The sequence below is a fragment of the Neovison vison genome, chromosome 8 (genome assembly GCF_020171115.1).
Source record: "Neovison vison isolate M4711 chromosome 8, ASM_NN_V1, whole genome shotgun sequence".
NCBI classification, from domain to species: domain Eukaryota; kingdom Metazoa; phylum Chordata; class Mammalia; order Carnivora; family Mustelidae; genus Neogale; species Neogale vison.
In genome coordinates this window covers 136,334,272-136,349,199 of record NC_058098.1, presented here as the reverse complement: position 1 = coordinate 136,349,199, position 14,928 = coordinate 136,334,272, and the positions used below count along the sequence as shown (strand labels likewise).

The window sequence follows — 14,928 nt, the reverse complement described above, 5'->3', positions numbered from 1 at the left end:
TTCCCTTTAAAAAGAAATCATCCCAAATCATTTATTACAACTAAATCCTTTCCCAGCAACGTGTCTATTACCACCACAACCATATATCACATTCCTGTATGTGCAAGAATCTGGTTCTGGCCTCCCTACTCATTTCCACTGAACGGGATTAAATATCATTGTTCTAATACCACACTTTTTGTCCACTATAGCAATTTAATAACAGATTCAACTACGTGATACTTTACTTCTCTTTGAAATTTTCATTACAATTTTTTTCAACCTGCATAGGAGTACCTTCATGGTAGTTTCAAGATTCTTTTCAAATAAACTTTGTTTAACAAGAAGAAAAAGGCTTATACTGTTTCTGTGCCTGGTATTTCCCTTTCACTTTAGTTTTTTCACTCTGAATTTACCAACAAGTAGACCCACTGGAAGCAGTTCTTTTTTGAGCCTCTGTCTGCCAAACACTAAGAAGCTAATGTTCACTGGATCCAAAATCCTATGGCCGGCATGTTAAGATTTTTCATTTCCATCTGTAGTACCTTCCCAGGTGCTTTTAAGGAAGACTGATGATAAAGTAACTTAATTAAAATTAAAAAATAACTAGATATTTTACTTACAGATGCAATTGTAGCATCTTTTTCAGTGAGTTCCTGTTTGTGTCTAGCCATCATCTCTTTGATCTCAAGCTCCTTCATGATTTTCTCTTTTTCCAAATCAGAATATTGTTCTTCAGCAATTGAGCGAGCCAGCTGCTCAGAATCTGCTTTGGTCAAGGTGATCTCCAGTTGAGCAGCCAAGGAGTCCCTACGTTTTAATGATACATTATTTTAATGTCCAGTTTTCATTAGGAAGTCAAAGTTTTTGTCTAATGTACTTCATCAACAAATTCTTACTTGCACTATTGTAGGCATTGTTCTAGAAGAGAACATGACTATGAACAAAAGATACAAGGATCGTAGCTTTACCTTTCCTCCTGTAAGTCCTGTTTCTTCTGTTGTAATTCTTTACAAAGTTTGGTCTTTTCTTCACATTCTTCTTTAAGTTCCCTCACCTGTGTTTTATAGAGGGTCTAAATAACAAAACAGAACAGAAACATATCATTGCCACCACTACCACCATCATCTTCATCATCAATTTTATTTCTAAATCCAAAGTCTCTCCAGACAAAGTCAAGTTGGACACACACAAATATGTTCCTGAACACTGAGCAATGTTGGACCCTTGAGTAAATTAATAGTGAATGAGCCTTAATCACCCAATTAACTAATAAAAGTTCCAATAACAATTTAGAAGATAGATTTTCAACTGGATATCAGACTGAGGTTTCTCATTAAATGACACAGACAGGAAGAACCAATAAAGAGGCAAAAAGATATTACTAATCTAGACAAAAAAAAATTTTGTTAGCTTAAATGAAACACAGGGGACATTACTACTTATTTTAAAACCAATCTAAAAAAGTACAAACATTAAAATGACAATTTTTCTTTCACTATGAAAATTCTACCTCAAAAAGCAATCATTAAAAAAAAGCAATCATTTTTCCTATTATATGTTAATTAAAAAAGTGACAAAAAATCAGCTTGAATAGAAAGAATTATTAGGGGCAAAAAGCATTTTTTAATCAACTTCATAAAGTATGTACTTAGAACTATTTTTCTAGCAATGATAATAGGCTTCTGTTAAGCTATCAATAGTCATTTGCCCACTTGTTCTTTTTATATGAATTGTGTAGTACAAAACAACCTATCAAAATCCCTGTCTGGTGTTTGCTTTAAGAATCTATTCTAAAGACCAGAGTCTTTCTAGTTCTGCAGTAAAAAAAATTTTTAAATTCTACAAAGATGATAATTTTCAAATTAATGTATCTGGAACTTACTGAGAAATATTGCTCTGCTTCAAGCTGATCCTGAAGTTCTTTCATTTGCCCGTCTGCATCTTGACGTTCTCTGTAGGGACATCGAAGAAAAGGTTCAAATAAGCTACACACAAAATAAATAAGCGACTCTTGAAATGTGGCCAAGGGAACCAATGGGCATCCCTGGATCCTTAAAAAAAACCAAGAAGTCAAATTATTTACATAATACTAATCATTACTGCATTGTTGTTTTAATTCTCATTCTCTCAGGAGTGTGTATGGACTTTTGAAGTTATAGAACATATAATGATTCATCACTCCAACAGCTAATGAATGAAATGTGTGTTTGTATGCTCTTGTGTTTTAAAATTTTGTTTTAATTTCTAACACAAAAAATATCATTAGATATAACTGACATAAATAAAAATTTGGATAAAGGTGTCCTAAACCAAACAGTGACTAAAGCAGTAATACTAACTTACATAGTCTCAACCATTCACTGTGATCAGTCATTTCTGCCAACCAAGTAGGAGAATTAAAGGACACCTGAAAATTGGTTATCTTAGGATGAGTGAAAAAAATGACAGGGAGGGAAGGAGTGCTCATTTTTATGTTTAAATGTGGATGTTAACTACACAGATCTATACATTTTGTAAAAATTCATTGAGCTCTACCATATCATTTATGTACTTTTTTCAGTATATATATTAATCTTCAATAAAGCAATGAAATTAAATAAAAAATAAGTAAAATAAAAAGCAAGCCTAACAACGCACTTAAGAGGTTGGGCTGGAGTAAGTTAAACTCTAGGGTTACTAAAAAAAATGAAAATCACAATTATTCCAACTTAAAGCTAAGAGGGAAAAAAGCAAGCTGGAGAACAACACAACATATACAATTAACCACCCCTCCAATCTAAAAAAACCTCAATCCTGTATACACTTAAAAGGATGTATATAGGAGAGACAAAGAAGGAGGTATGGAAGGATAATGAACAAACTGTTATAGTATGTTCTCTCTGGAAAGATGAACTATACTTGCATTCATAGGGGGAACATGGGGCACCTGGGTGGCTCAGTTGGTTAGGCATCCAGCTCTTGATTTCTCCTCAGGTCACGATCTCAGGGTTGGGGGCCTGAGCCCAGTGTCAGGCTCCATGCTCAGCGGGGAGAGTCTGCAGATTCTCTCTCTCCCTCTCCCTTTGCACTCCCTACCCCAACACGTGCTCACTTTCTTTCTCTCTAAAATAAATAAAGGGCGCCTGAGTGGCTCAGTCAAGTGTCTGTCTGCTTTCGATTCAGGTCATGATCTCAGGGTCCTGGGACAGAGCGCTGAATCGTCAGGCTCCCTGCTCAGCAGGGCAGCGGGCTCTCCTTCTGCTACTCCCCCTGCTTGTGTTCTCTAGCCTTCTGTCTCTCTCAAATCAATAAAATCTTTAAATAATTAAACCAATCTTTAAAAAAAATAAAGGGGAGCATATACTGTTTTCTCTTTCTTTTTAAATACAGTTCTGAGTATTTTATAGGGAGAAAACATTTGAATGCCACTTGGATATTCAAAAATATATACAGCAAGAAAGACTCAGATTGAATGATATACTCTTTTCAATCTGTGTATTACATAAAGCTTTTATTCTTATTCTCACTTAACGTAATTTGGTCACTTTCTTTACTTCTTGGTTCTTAAAACATTGATAAAGTGATCACTCAATATCACTTGTCTGTGTTATATCTGTGTTTTATTATTGAGGCGTGTACTATTAAACATGATGATTCTTATTTTTCTGAGTCAAAAATGTGAAAGAAATGTATATATAAAATATAAAAGGTCCATTTTTAAAATGATCTCATCATTACCAGTTAAGCCCAATTGCGGCAAACCTCAGTAGACTTTTAAATCATGAACTCGAAAAGCTGCTATCATTCCTTTATATATAACTTTAAAAAACTAACATTTACCAGGCATTTAAGAAAGTATTTTTTAAAAAAATAACCACACAGTATGCACATGGTTACAATTAAGCAGTACAGAACAGCACAGAAACAATTACAATGAAAAGCAGCAGTCTCCGTATCCTAATCCTCGTCCTTAGCCTACTCCTACCACCACCCCCCCACCGCCCAGAGGAATTTCCTTTATTTCATTTCTGTGTTTTGTTCTTTTGACAGTTACCTCCACATCTCAGCTGATTTCTGGACACAAATTTAAAATACTACTTACCAATTCTCTGCTGTAAGAGTACCAAGTGAGCGCTTACCATCCCTAACCTCTCCCCACCCCTGTAATACAGTTGTATCATTGGCCTCAGCCACATAACCACGCTTCACTTCGTACTGCATCAACCGTAAACCACAACAAGGCCCCACCCCCTCGTCAGTTTTTGATGAGAACTGCAACACTCCCATCCTTTCTTTTGTTTTTGAAATTTCATGAGAAAATGTCTAAATGTGGGTCTTTTCTCACTTATTTTCTGAGTCCTTTCAATCCAAAGACTTCTCTTTCAGCCACGGGAAACTGTTTTCTATTTCTTCTTTTTAAAAGATTTTATTTACTTCTTAGAGAGAGAGAAAGAGTGCAAGCACACATGAGCAGGGAGAGGAGAAGGAGAAGCAGACCCCCCATGCCGAGCAGGAAGCCGGACTTGGAGCTCAATCCCAGGACCCCGAAATCATGACCTGAGCTGAAGGCAGACACTTAACCGACTAAGCCATGCAGGCGCCCCTATTATTTAACAACTTCCTTCACTCGGTTTCTGGGGACTTCTTTGTCTGGCGCTAGAACTCCTGGGACCAGTCTCTGTGTCCTACCTATTTCTCCATAACTTCCATGTCATTCCCTTTTGTTCCATGTTTGATGAAATGTCTTTGGATTTTTCTTTGAACCATCCTAATAAATGTATATGAGTCGTTTTTAACATTTGACAGCTCTTCCTATTCTGGCTGCCCTTTTGCATTATGTCAGGTTCTTGTTTAATGGAAGTAGTATCTCCTAAAAGTTTTGATCAATACTACTTATTACCAATAGGCTTTTTTTGGTTTGTGCTTTTGTTTATTTCTCTTCTTCCCTTGATATATTTTTCATCTGGGGATATGTTTCCTTTTCTTTATCATAGTCTTTATCCTTAGTACTGCATACTATCCTCAAATGCTAGTGATACTTGGTTATTCACTTACAAAGGAGGTGGTATTTTAATTTTAATTTTAAATTTTACTCTCTATGCATGTGGAAGTGGTTTTCTAACTGGCAAACTTCAGTTTAAGATGAGAGGCTTAAAAAGCCATATAAGCAGGAGGACCCCTAAAAGGCAAAATGAGAATTTAGTCCATACTAGCAGTTCTAATTCTCTGCAGAGGATATGCCCAATTTCTATAGAGGGACTGCTCTGTAGGAACCCAACAGTGGTAGTGCCCAGCTACAGACATTTCTGCAAGGGTTGGCAGGAAGAGTATGAGCAGCAGATTGTTCCACTTACAGCATCAGATCTTACTCTAGCCCTTCAAGGTACTTGATCTGAAAAATGAAACATTTTCTTCTTCATGAATATCCCACTTCATATATACTCCTTGCTGTTGCTTTCCTTGCCCTATACATCATTAGTGAGGTTTCCACTTGCCATAACCTCTTTACTAAAGAAACTTCTAATCTTCCAATCCATTGTAATTCTTGATATGTGTTTATGCATTTTAAAAAATTCCCTTACTAAAGGTTTTACTGGCATCTTGGAAGGAAGAAAAGATACACATGTTAACCATTTTCAAATGCAAGCCTACATAACACTTCATATGTAAATTCCCATTGCATATATGTATCATTTTATCCTGGTACTTCAATTACTTATGTACCCATTTTACCTCTCCTGAAGGAGTAACTTCTGATAAAATGCTACTAAGATTCTTAACGGTAGGAAATGTAGCTAATTCATCTTTGAGTCTCCCATAATAACTATAAGTACCTTACATATTCATACAACACTGGAGAATGTACTATGTGCAAGACATTAATCAGGGGTTGGAGAGAACAAAACATAAAAAAGAGATAGTTGCCATTCAGGAAACTTATAATGTACTACATGGTTAAGATAACAAATATGAGTTCTTCGGAGATAAGGAGTTAGGAACTGAGGAATTAAGAAACAACAGATCCATGTGTACTTACAAAGAAACAAGGGGCATATATACTAAGTACTATAAAGTTGGTATAAACAAATTTAATTAGAACAACAGAGGAAACACAATCTAGATGTTTAATCAGCTCTTACATTCATATAACCACTATGGGTAGAATAGATACTATGGATACTACAGATACAACGGAGAATATCTATTTAGTCAGTTGTTTAAGTTGTTTTAAGCGTCCACAGCTTGCACTGTTGACCAAAACTGGGCCAATGAATTCCATCCTAGAACTTCGGGTACTTTCTGAAGTTGGGTCCAGAAAAGTAATATCAGTCTCTCCAAATAAATAAAGCTAGAAGGCGTATCTCTAGAGCCTGTCCTTCTTGAAAGACCAAGTTTTCTGTTAAGTGGGAAAAGTTAGGTCTAAATGGGAGAAGAATATAGCTAATATATAGGGCAAACAAACAAACAAAGATGAAGATCCCTAAATGGTGTTCAAGTTTCTAGTTCGAATTTTCAAAAGTTGAAATCTCATCAAGTTTAAGAGTCCAGGTTTACCCAGGCAACAGATCAGCAAAAAAAATTCTCAAAATCTTTTTAATCATCCTTTCCTAGATCATGTCAATATTTGAATGCTTGACCATCCTTTACTAAGTAGTGTCAATCTTATTGACCTGTCACAGGTATGCAAAAAGCAAGCAATTAGCAATGATGAGAAGAGAGGAATAGTAGAAGTAGTATAGCAGGTTGTATATACCTATTTTTTAAGATTTTAATTATTTGTCAGAGAGGGACAGAAAGAGAGTGCATGCACAAGCAGGGGGAAAGGCAGGCAGAGGGAGAAGCAGGCTCCCCACTGAGCAGGGAGGCCAATGTGGGACTCCAGCCCAGGACCTTGGGATCATGACCAGAGCCAAAGGCAGATGCTTAACAAACTGAGCCACCAAGACATCCCTGCAGTACAGCAGTATTAACAGTAACAGTTGTACTAGTAATGGCCCCTACCGTTTATTGTGTGCTAGATACTGTAAATGTATCATTGTCATCCTTTCAGAATGCCTAACAAGGAAGCTCTTACTGCCCCTTTTTGTAGGTTTTACAATAAAAGGCTCAAAGAGGGGGCATTATGATATACTGAAGTATATCATAAATGATTTAAAAATTTGTATGTTTGTTTAATAATCAAACATGTCCAAGTCCCAGAAACCCCTCAAAGAGGGGGGCACTTCAGTCAGTTAAGTGTTCCAACTCATGATTTCAGCTCAGGTTATGATCTCAGGGTCCTAGGATTGAGCTCCACGTTGGGCTCTGTGCTTAGCAGGTCTGCTTGAGGATTCTCTCCCTCTGTCCCCACCTGCTCACACTTTCTCACTCTCTCTCTAAAATAAATAAATAAATCTTTTTAAAAAAGGCTCGGAGAGGTTAAATATTTTGCCTGATGTTGGTCAGCTAGTAAGTAACGGGACTGGAATGCCTATCTCTCAATCTGTATCCAAAACCTATGTTCTCTCCAAATAACTGGGATCCAATAGGAGCTCTGAGCATGATTCAGAAGTAATTATACTACTAATGACCGAATGGGACAAACTTTAATGGTATATGTTCACTTTGGAAGGATTTTAAAACTGTTCTCTATTTCTAAGCAAATTAAGTAAAATACTAAAGTATATCATAAATGATTTAAAAATTTGTATGTATGTTTAATAATCAAACATGTTCAAGTCCCAGAAACTAAAGGAACAAACAGAAAGCACGTGGACAATAAGCGTGAAGAGCGGTTCTGAGAAGGAATCTTAAGAGCATGAAGTGAAAATCCCAGACAGTTTCTTCTACTCCAACAGCAACATTCTATCATTATATCATAATAAGGTAGAAGAAGTAAAAAATCATTGGGGAAGCAAATATAATCTTCTTGAAGGACAACACTGGCACTCAACACATTACTTACAGAGAAAAAAGGAGCAAATATGGTCAAGACTATGACATGATCAAAAGAAAATCCCCAGGTAAATCAAAATTAAAATAATTTACATGTGGATAGTTGTACATATTAATAAAACTGTCTCAAACAATTTACTTACTTTCGAAGTTCAGCATTCTGCTTTTCCAAGCTCATTTTCATTTCCATGAGATGATTATTTTCTTGTTTTAACTGCTTTTCTGACATTTTTAGCGTGTTAACTTGCTGTGTTTGCATCTTCAAGTCATTTTGTGTAAGGCAGCGCTTCTGAGTTTCCTGCTCTATTTTTAATGTCAAATTTCTAACCTAAAAAACAAATTGTCTACTTGATAAAATGTAAGTAATGATTTTTCTTATCAATGAAGCTTGCAGCAAATATGATCATGCAAAACAGACTTTTGCCCTTAGGCACTTAATTCATTTCACGGTAAAATAGTTTTTGTTATTTCTCATGTCCTATTTTTTTAAATAAAATATGATCTTTAAGGTAAAAATAACTTAAAATTTTAAAAATTATGATTCACCATTTAGCATACTGGCCAAATTCAGTAAAATTAAAGGTTGCAGAATATTTTATAAGAAAAAATTTTAAATTATGAAGCCATCATTATATATCATTACAGATAAACCTAAGTTGACTATGAATTTATTACATAGTTTATTACACTTCTTAGTAAACTTAATACTCACATCCTCATTTAGCACATCTTTCTGTTTAAGGAGTTCATTTATTTTCTGCTGTGACTGTTTGAGGTCACAGTCAAATATGGAACATCTCTTTTCAGCTTCCAGCAATAGGTTCTCCACTTTCTGCTTTAACGTCCTTTCCTCCGAGAGCTTTTTCTCCATCTCTATTGCCACAAAAATGGACATAATCATGAATTCACAAACAAAAAAAGCCTATCAAATACATGACACAGTGCTATAGAAATTACAGCAAATGATAGCTTAAAAACATTTTTTTAAATTTCCAATTTAATATTTTCATTACTCTTCTTAATGAGTTTCAAATGTCAAGTTTTATGCTTGGAAATCAGGCATTTATTTCGTTTGCAGTGTGGAAAAATCTACCACACTGCAATATGACATCCATTCCACTGGAAGTAAAATAATTCTGCCTTCACTGATGGTTCTAAAAGAGACTTACATCTTTTTAGTAAAGATTTATTTATTTTTCTGTTACTCTGCCTCTCGGTGTCACTCTTCTTACCCTAAAACATTCCAGGTAGACTTTTTATGTCTATGGCTCTTTCCATATTAGCAGATTAATACGCAGAGGATGACAATTATATTTTGGGGAAATAGTAAAGGACAAGACTCTGGGACCAAACTTCCTGAGGTTAAACTCTAACACGTCCTAATTATTTGCCTAGGCAAGTTAATTAACCTCTCGGAGGCTCAATTTCCTCATCTCTAGAATGATGATAACAGCACCTATCCTCCCTCGCATGGATGTTATGAAGATTCCTAGTTAATATTTGTGTGACACTTAAATGCTGCCTGGCACACGACAAGCATTTAGTAAGTGCTTACTATTCAAGGAGAATGTTTAATGACTGGAGGAGAATGTTCACAGTATTATTTTAGCAGAAAAAAATGCAGAACAGTAAACAAAATTCAGAAAATGTACAAAATATCCTCTTGATCAGTAAGACTGTGGTTAATCTTTACTTCTTCATACTTTCCTGTATTTTCTAAATGATTTACAATAAACTTTTGTTTTATTAATCAGAAATGGCTTTTAAAAACCTTTTTTTTTTCTTCAAGATTTTATTTATTTGAGAAAAAGAGAGAGAGTATGAGCAGGGGGCAGGGCAGAGGGAGAAAAAGATTCCTTGCTGATCAGGGAGCCAGAAGCAGGGCTCCTTCCCAGGACCCCACGATCATGACCCGAGCTGAAGGCAGACACTTAACCAACTGAGCCACCCAGGCAATCCTTTGAAATGAAAAGCAGGCAAGGTCTATGTCTAAGCAAGTGATTTCGTATTAAATACCAGTAATTACCATTAAAGAAATTACCTTTTGATGTACTGATTAGAAAATCTATTCAAATTCAATTGGGCTCCTCTGCTCTTTCATATCTAATGCTTGATATCTGATTATCATTTATTATAGTTATATAAACCTATGATTTTCAGTTTTTAATGAACTGTCTTCAAAGGTGTGGAAAAGGGACGCCTGGGTGGCTCAGTTGGTTAAGCAGCTGCCTTCGGCTCGGGTCATGATCCCAGCGTCCTGGGATCAAGTTCCACATCGGGCTCCTTGCTCGGCAGGGAGCCTGCTTCTCCCTCTGCCTCTGCCTGCCACTCTGTCTGCCTGTGCTCGTGCTCTCGCTCTCTCTCTCTAACAAATAAATAAATAAAATCTTTAAAAAAAAAAAAGTGTGGAAAAAATGAAACTTCTTCACATTCTACTAGTGACAGCCAATATTTCTAAGTACTTCTCCCCTATCATTCACTCAATTTTCACAACAACCTAATACTGTCTCTTTAGAGGAAACAATGCACCAAAAGGAAAAAAAAAAAAAAAAAAGATAAGTAACTATGGACAAGGTCACATAACTAGTAACTCTTTAGTAAGCCATATTCTTAATCAAAGGAAGCCATAACATGCAGTAGAAAGAAGAAAGACTTTTAGACCCGGACATGGACAGATGTACTCATTATTATTATTATTATTATTATTATTATGCAACTCAGAAGCCAACCTTGTCAACAATGAAAAAAAAAAAAGAAACACACCCGGCCCCCAACAATTCACCCTAATGTGGACACAGAGAATAGAAAGGGACACAAGTGAACTTACTGAGGTGATAAAAACATAGATTCTATGAACTTGTTTTGAATGGTGGTTACATGTATATATTACAATGTGAAAATAGTATCTGCATTTTATTGCACCTAAATTATAACTCAAAAGAAAATGAACGCTATCTTCTAAGCTACTGATAGGGAAACATGGCACACTAACTTCCTCTCTTCTAATTAGATTTTTCTAACTAAAGCCCTCAATCAATCTCAAAATCCTTATTAGTAACTTATACTAAATTGATTTTAACAAAAAAATCTCCAATTTCAATTACATTCAATAATTGAAAACCTATTTTTTTGCTAAGCTATTCATAAATGTTATGCTTCAGTATGAAATAAAATTCCTGCTTAAGAGTTCTATAAATCTGTCACAAGAGTATTTTATTAATTTCCTATGGAACTTCAAATCCATCATACTTATAAGCAGTCAGGAAAACAAGAAATTATCCTAAGACAATTCCAAGATACATACTGGTTTGTGGAAAAGTCAACTCTGCTATCTTACCCTATATTCCTTAGAAGTGGATAACACTTTGACCAAATCTAGCTGTATCTTCCTCATGCCAGAGTTCAAAATATTCAATGGGCTTATATTCTCGTTAGGCCAAGTACTATTTTTTGAAACATTTATTTTGCATAAACTGTCAACAATTTTACTATACAAACTGGTGAAATGTCAAACTAAATATTACAGAAAGAGGAAATCCCCCCAAATCTGAATAGATAGATCTAGAACCTTATGCTCTGCGTGCCTGTTACTATTGATTCCACTGAAATATTAATTTCTCTCTGATCCTTAAATTTGGTAGAGTAATTTTGTGTTTGGGCCTCACTATCTTAGAAATGATTATTGCCATAAAGGAAAAAAGTGATGTAAAGCTTCTCTAATCGTTTTTTCTCTCCAGTTCCTAATATTTGACAATAAAATATAAAAAAATGTTTTTCAAAATCAAAGAGTGGACTACAGAATCAATTCTTAGTACAATGCTGCAGCAAACCTCTTAGAAAAAAGCATACCTTTCATGGCTTCTGATTTTGCTTCTTCAATGGATTCATAAATCTTATTTTTATCAGCCAGCCGCGCTTTTGTAGCCTTATGCTCAGCTTCTTCTTGTTCCAAGCTCTGCTGTATAACTTTTAGTTGGTACGTCATATCTATTTCCATGTTGTTCTTTTCCTATTAAAGATTTAAAATAGCAACTATCAACAAAAAAGACTGGCTCACAATTTCAAAGACTTATAAAGTTGTTTTTTATAGACTAAGAATGTTCAATACCTTTCCTGCCCTCTCCACTCGAACACTGTATAAAATGACCCATGGAATCCACCTCCCATGGCGCCCACGTCCCATCCTCCACTCTACCCTGGAGATCTACACTGGGAGCCTTTTATCTCAACAGAGTAACCAATGATATTCTCAACATCAGATTCAACAAACACTTTTCAGTGTTTATCTCATTTAGACTCACTGTTGCCCTTGAAACTATTTCCTTGACATACCTGACACTGAACTCACTTGCTGTTCTCATCTTTTATGTCACTTACGAAGTCTTCCCCCAGCTGCTCCTTGAATGAATGCTGGTGTTCTCTGGAGGTAGTGTTCTTCAGCCACAAAGCTTCTCCCCTTCCTATATCATTATTTCTCACTTTGAAAACATATCCAATATATATCTAAAGATAAATTTTCAGGATTCTCTACCATTTACCCTCTTATATTCCACATAAAGAGACTTGCTTTAAGTTGGGAATCTTTAATAACAGATTTCAATTTCTATATATCCTCAAAAAGATTTTCTAATTCTTTGTTCTCTATAGTTTGTATCATAAGTGTAGATATTTCTTTTATTTTTCAAATAAATCTCCAACCCTGAAAATGATTCTTTCAATCCACCAACAGAGTAATCTACTCTGCCCTGAAAAACAACTGCTCTAATCAATTTCTTCCCAGACAGGTTCTTTAATTCACAGGCGTTAGCACTTCTGTACCAATGACTCTCAAGTATTTCTAGTTTCAACAACCAGTTTACTGATGTTGTAAACATCCCAATTTGGCTGACTCACGTACACCTCAAACTTAGGACTAAAATGGATTTGTCATTGTCTCTTCTAAGAGCTGTTTACGTTTATTCATTGTAGTTAGCGGTACCATTATATATCTTGTCACAAAGTAGGAACCTAGAACTCATCCTTATTAAGTACCACACACATGCCTCATCTAATCAATCACTAAATGCTGCCCAAATATTCTTCCTCCAAATATTTCTCACCTTATTTCCCATCCTTTTAACCACTGTACTAGTTAATTCTCCATTATCTGAGTTACTGAAAAAGCCTCTGACTAATCTCCCTACTACCTCTTATCATGTCCTCCCCTCAAATTTATCCTCTACAAGGTACACAATGATCTATCTTAACAGCAAGGTACACAATGATCTATCTTATCTACCTCTAGTAACAGCACCCAATTTAAAGTCCTTCAGTGGTTAGTCCATTACTTAGAGAAACTAAGTTTAAGAGAGTATTCAAAATCTTACATGATCTAGATCATTTTGGTCACTGAATTCCTCACACTAAGCATTAGGACCAAACCGCTGACTTCAGGCCAATTTTGGTCTGATGTCTATTTTCGTAAAATTTCACTGGAATATAGCCACACCCATTCCTTTATGTGCTACAGTAGAGCTGAGTTGCAACAGAGACCATTTGGCCTTCAAGTCCTGAAATATTTATTGTGTCTTCCTTAAAAGATTAAAATTTGTTGACTCCTGCTCTGTACTCCAGAAATACTGGGCAGTTTGCATTAAGTAAATCAACTATGCCTTTTCTGTTTTCCATCCTCTGTAACTTTTGCTCATGCTGTCTTCCCCAACTCAGAATGTGCCTTTACCCACCCAACCAATCCTGCCCTGTCAGACGGGGCCTTTTCTCCTGTGCATCCAATATACCCTGTTCATTCTTCTAGCATTCTATGTACCACGCTGCATTAGAATTATCTGTACCTTATTACTTTAGAAGATACTCATCAGATTGTGAGATTTTTTAAATTGATTTTTTTTTTTTTAAGTAGGCCCCATGCCCAACATGGGACTTGAACTCGTGATCTTGGGATCAAGAGTCACATGCTCTACCATCTGAGCCAGTCACGTACCCAACTGTGACACTGTTAAAGGCAAGCAAGGACTATATCCTATATTTCTACCACAGATGACACATTTAAATATGTAAACAAATGAATAAATAAGTGAACAAAAACACCACATTAACTGCACAGAGTCTAGAAATTATCCCTGGCTTATAGTATTTTTAAGAATAACTTGTAAATGCCAAAAGCCATGATAACTTTCTATCATTTTTAAGACATATTCTAAGTCAAAATTTGAGTTTTCCTTGGCTCCCTAGGGAGAAACATCCACTGAAAGCATTCTGATTTCTCTTATTTTATTTTTTTTAAGATTTTATTTATTTATTTGAGAGAGAGAAAGCACACAAGCAGGAGCAGAGAGAAAGGGAGAGGGAAAAGGAAAAGCAGACTCCCGTGTTGAGTAGAGAGTCCGATGTGGGGCTCGATCCCAGGACCCCAGGATCATGACCCAAACTGAAAGAAGACATTTAACCAACTGAGCTACCCGGGTACCCCTGATTTCCTTTATTTTAGAGTAAGTTTTCCAATCTGATATTTTATAGTCATTTCCTTAAAAATATATAAAGCTGAACATGTTTTACCTTTTCCAAATCAGTAAGTTTCTCCTGTAGTTGTCTCTTCTCCATCTCTGCTTTTGCTAATAAGGTTTTGCCATTCTTTAAATCTTCTTCTAGGCCAGATATTCTGCCTAAAATTGCAACATTTTAAAAACAATAAGCCCACAGAGTATGTACATATTAAATTAAGAGTAAAAAATTTTAAAAATCACCTCATAGTTTGGAGGTATTATTTATGAGCAGTTTTTTAAATTGTTTGTAGAGTGCCTTATAATGAAGTCAACTGAAAATCAAGGGCTAGTTTGACAAGTTAAAATATTTCAACGTATTTTAAAGTAAACCTTCTATTCGTAAAAGTTTGTATCGATGCATTTCCAACACCCTAACACATAACAGAGTAGTATATTCAGAAACGTGATACTCCAAGACATTATCCATCATCAAAAGTTATTTCCAAAATGCAAATCATCAAGATGAACTCAAGTGTAATCTCTACTTTAA

At 35.5% G+C, this 14,928-nt stretch overlaps 1 protein-coding gene across 1 annotated transcript in view; it reads right to left on the bottom strand.

Moving 5' to 3' along the window:
* The window catches only part of ROCK2 (Rho associated coiled-coil containing protein kinase 2), a 139,352-nt gene that overhangs the window by 19,230 nt on the left and 105,194 nt on the right, over positions 1 to 14,928 (bottom strand). Inside the window, exons 17-23 of the mRNA XM_044262070.1 lie at positions 14,452 to 14,558; positions 11,746 to 11,905; positions 8,609 to 8,769; positions 8,040 to 8,224; positions 1,865 to 1,934; positions 951 to 1,054; positions 603 to 789 (exon numbers count right to left, since the gene is read on the bottom strand). Coding sequence (XP_044118005.1) covers positions 603 to 789; positions 951 to 1,054; positions 1,865 to 1,934; positions 8,040 to 8,224; positions 8,609 to 8,769; positions 11,746 to 11,905; positions 14,452 to 14,558 — 974 coding nt within the window. The remainder of the gene's footprint in view (positions 1 to 602; positions 790 to 950; positions 1,055 to 1,864; positions 1,935 to 8,039; positions 8,225 to 8,608; positions 8,770 to 11,745; positions 11,906 to 14,451; positions 14,559 to 14,928) is intronic.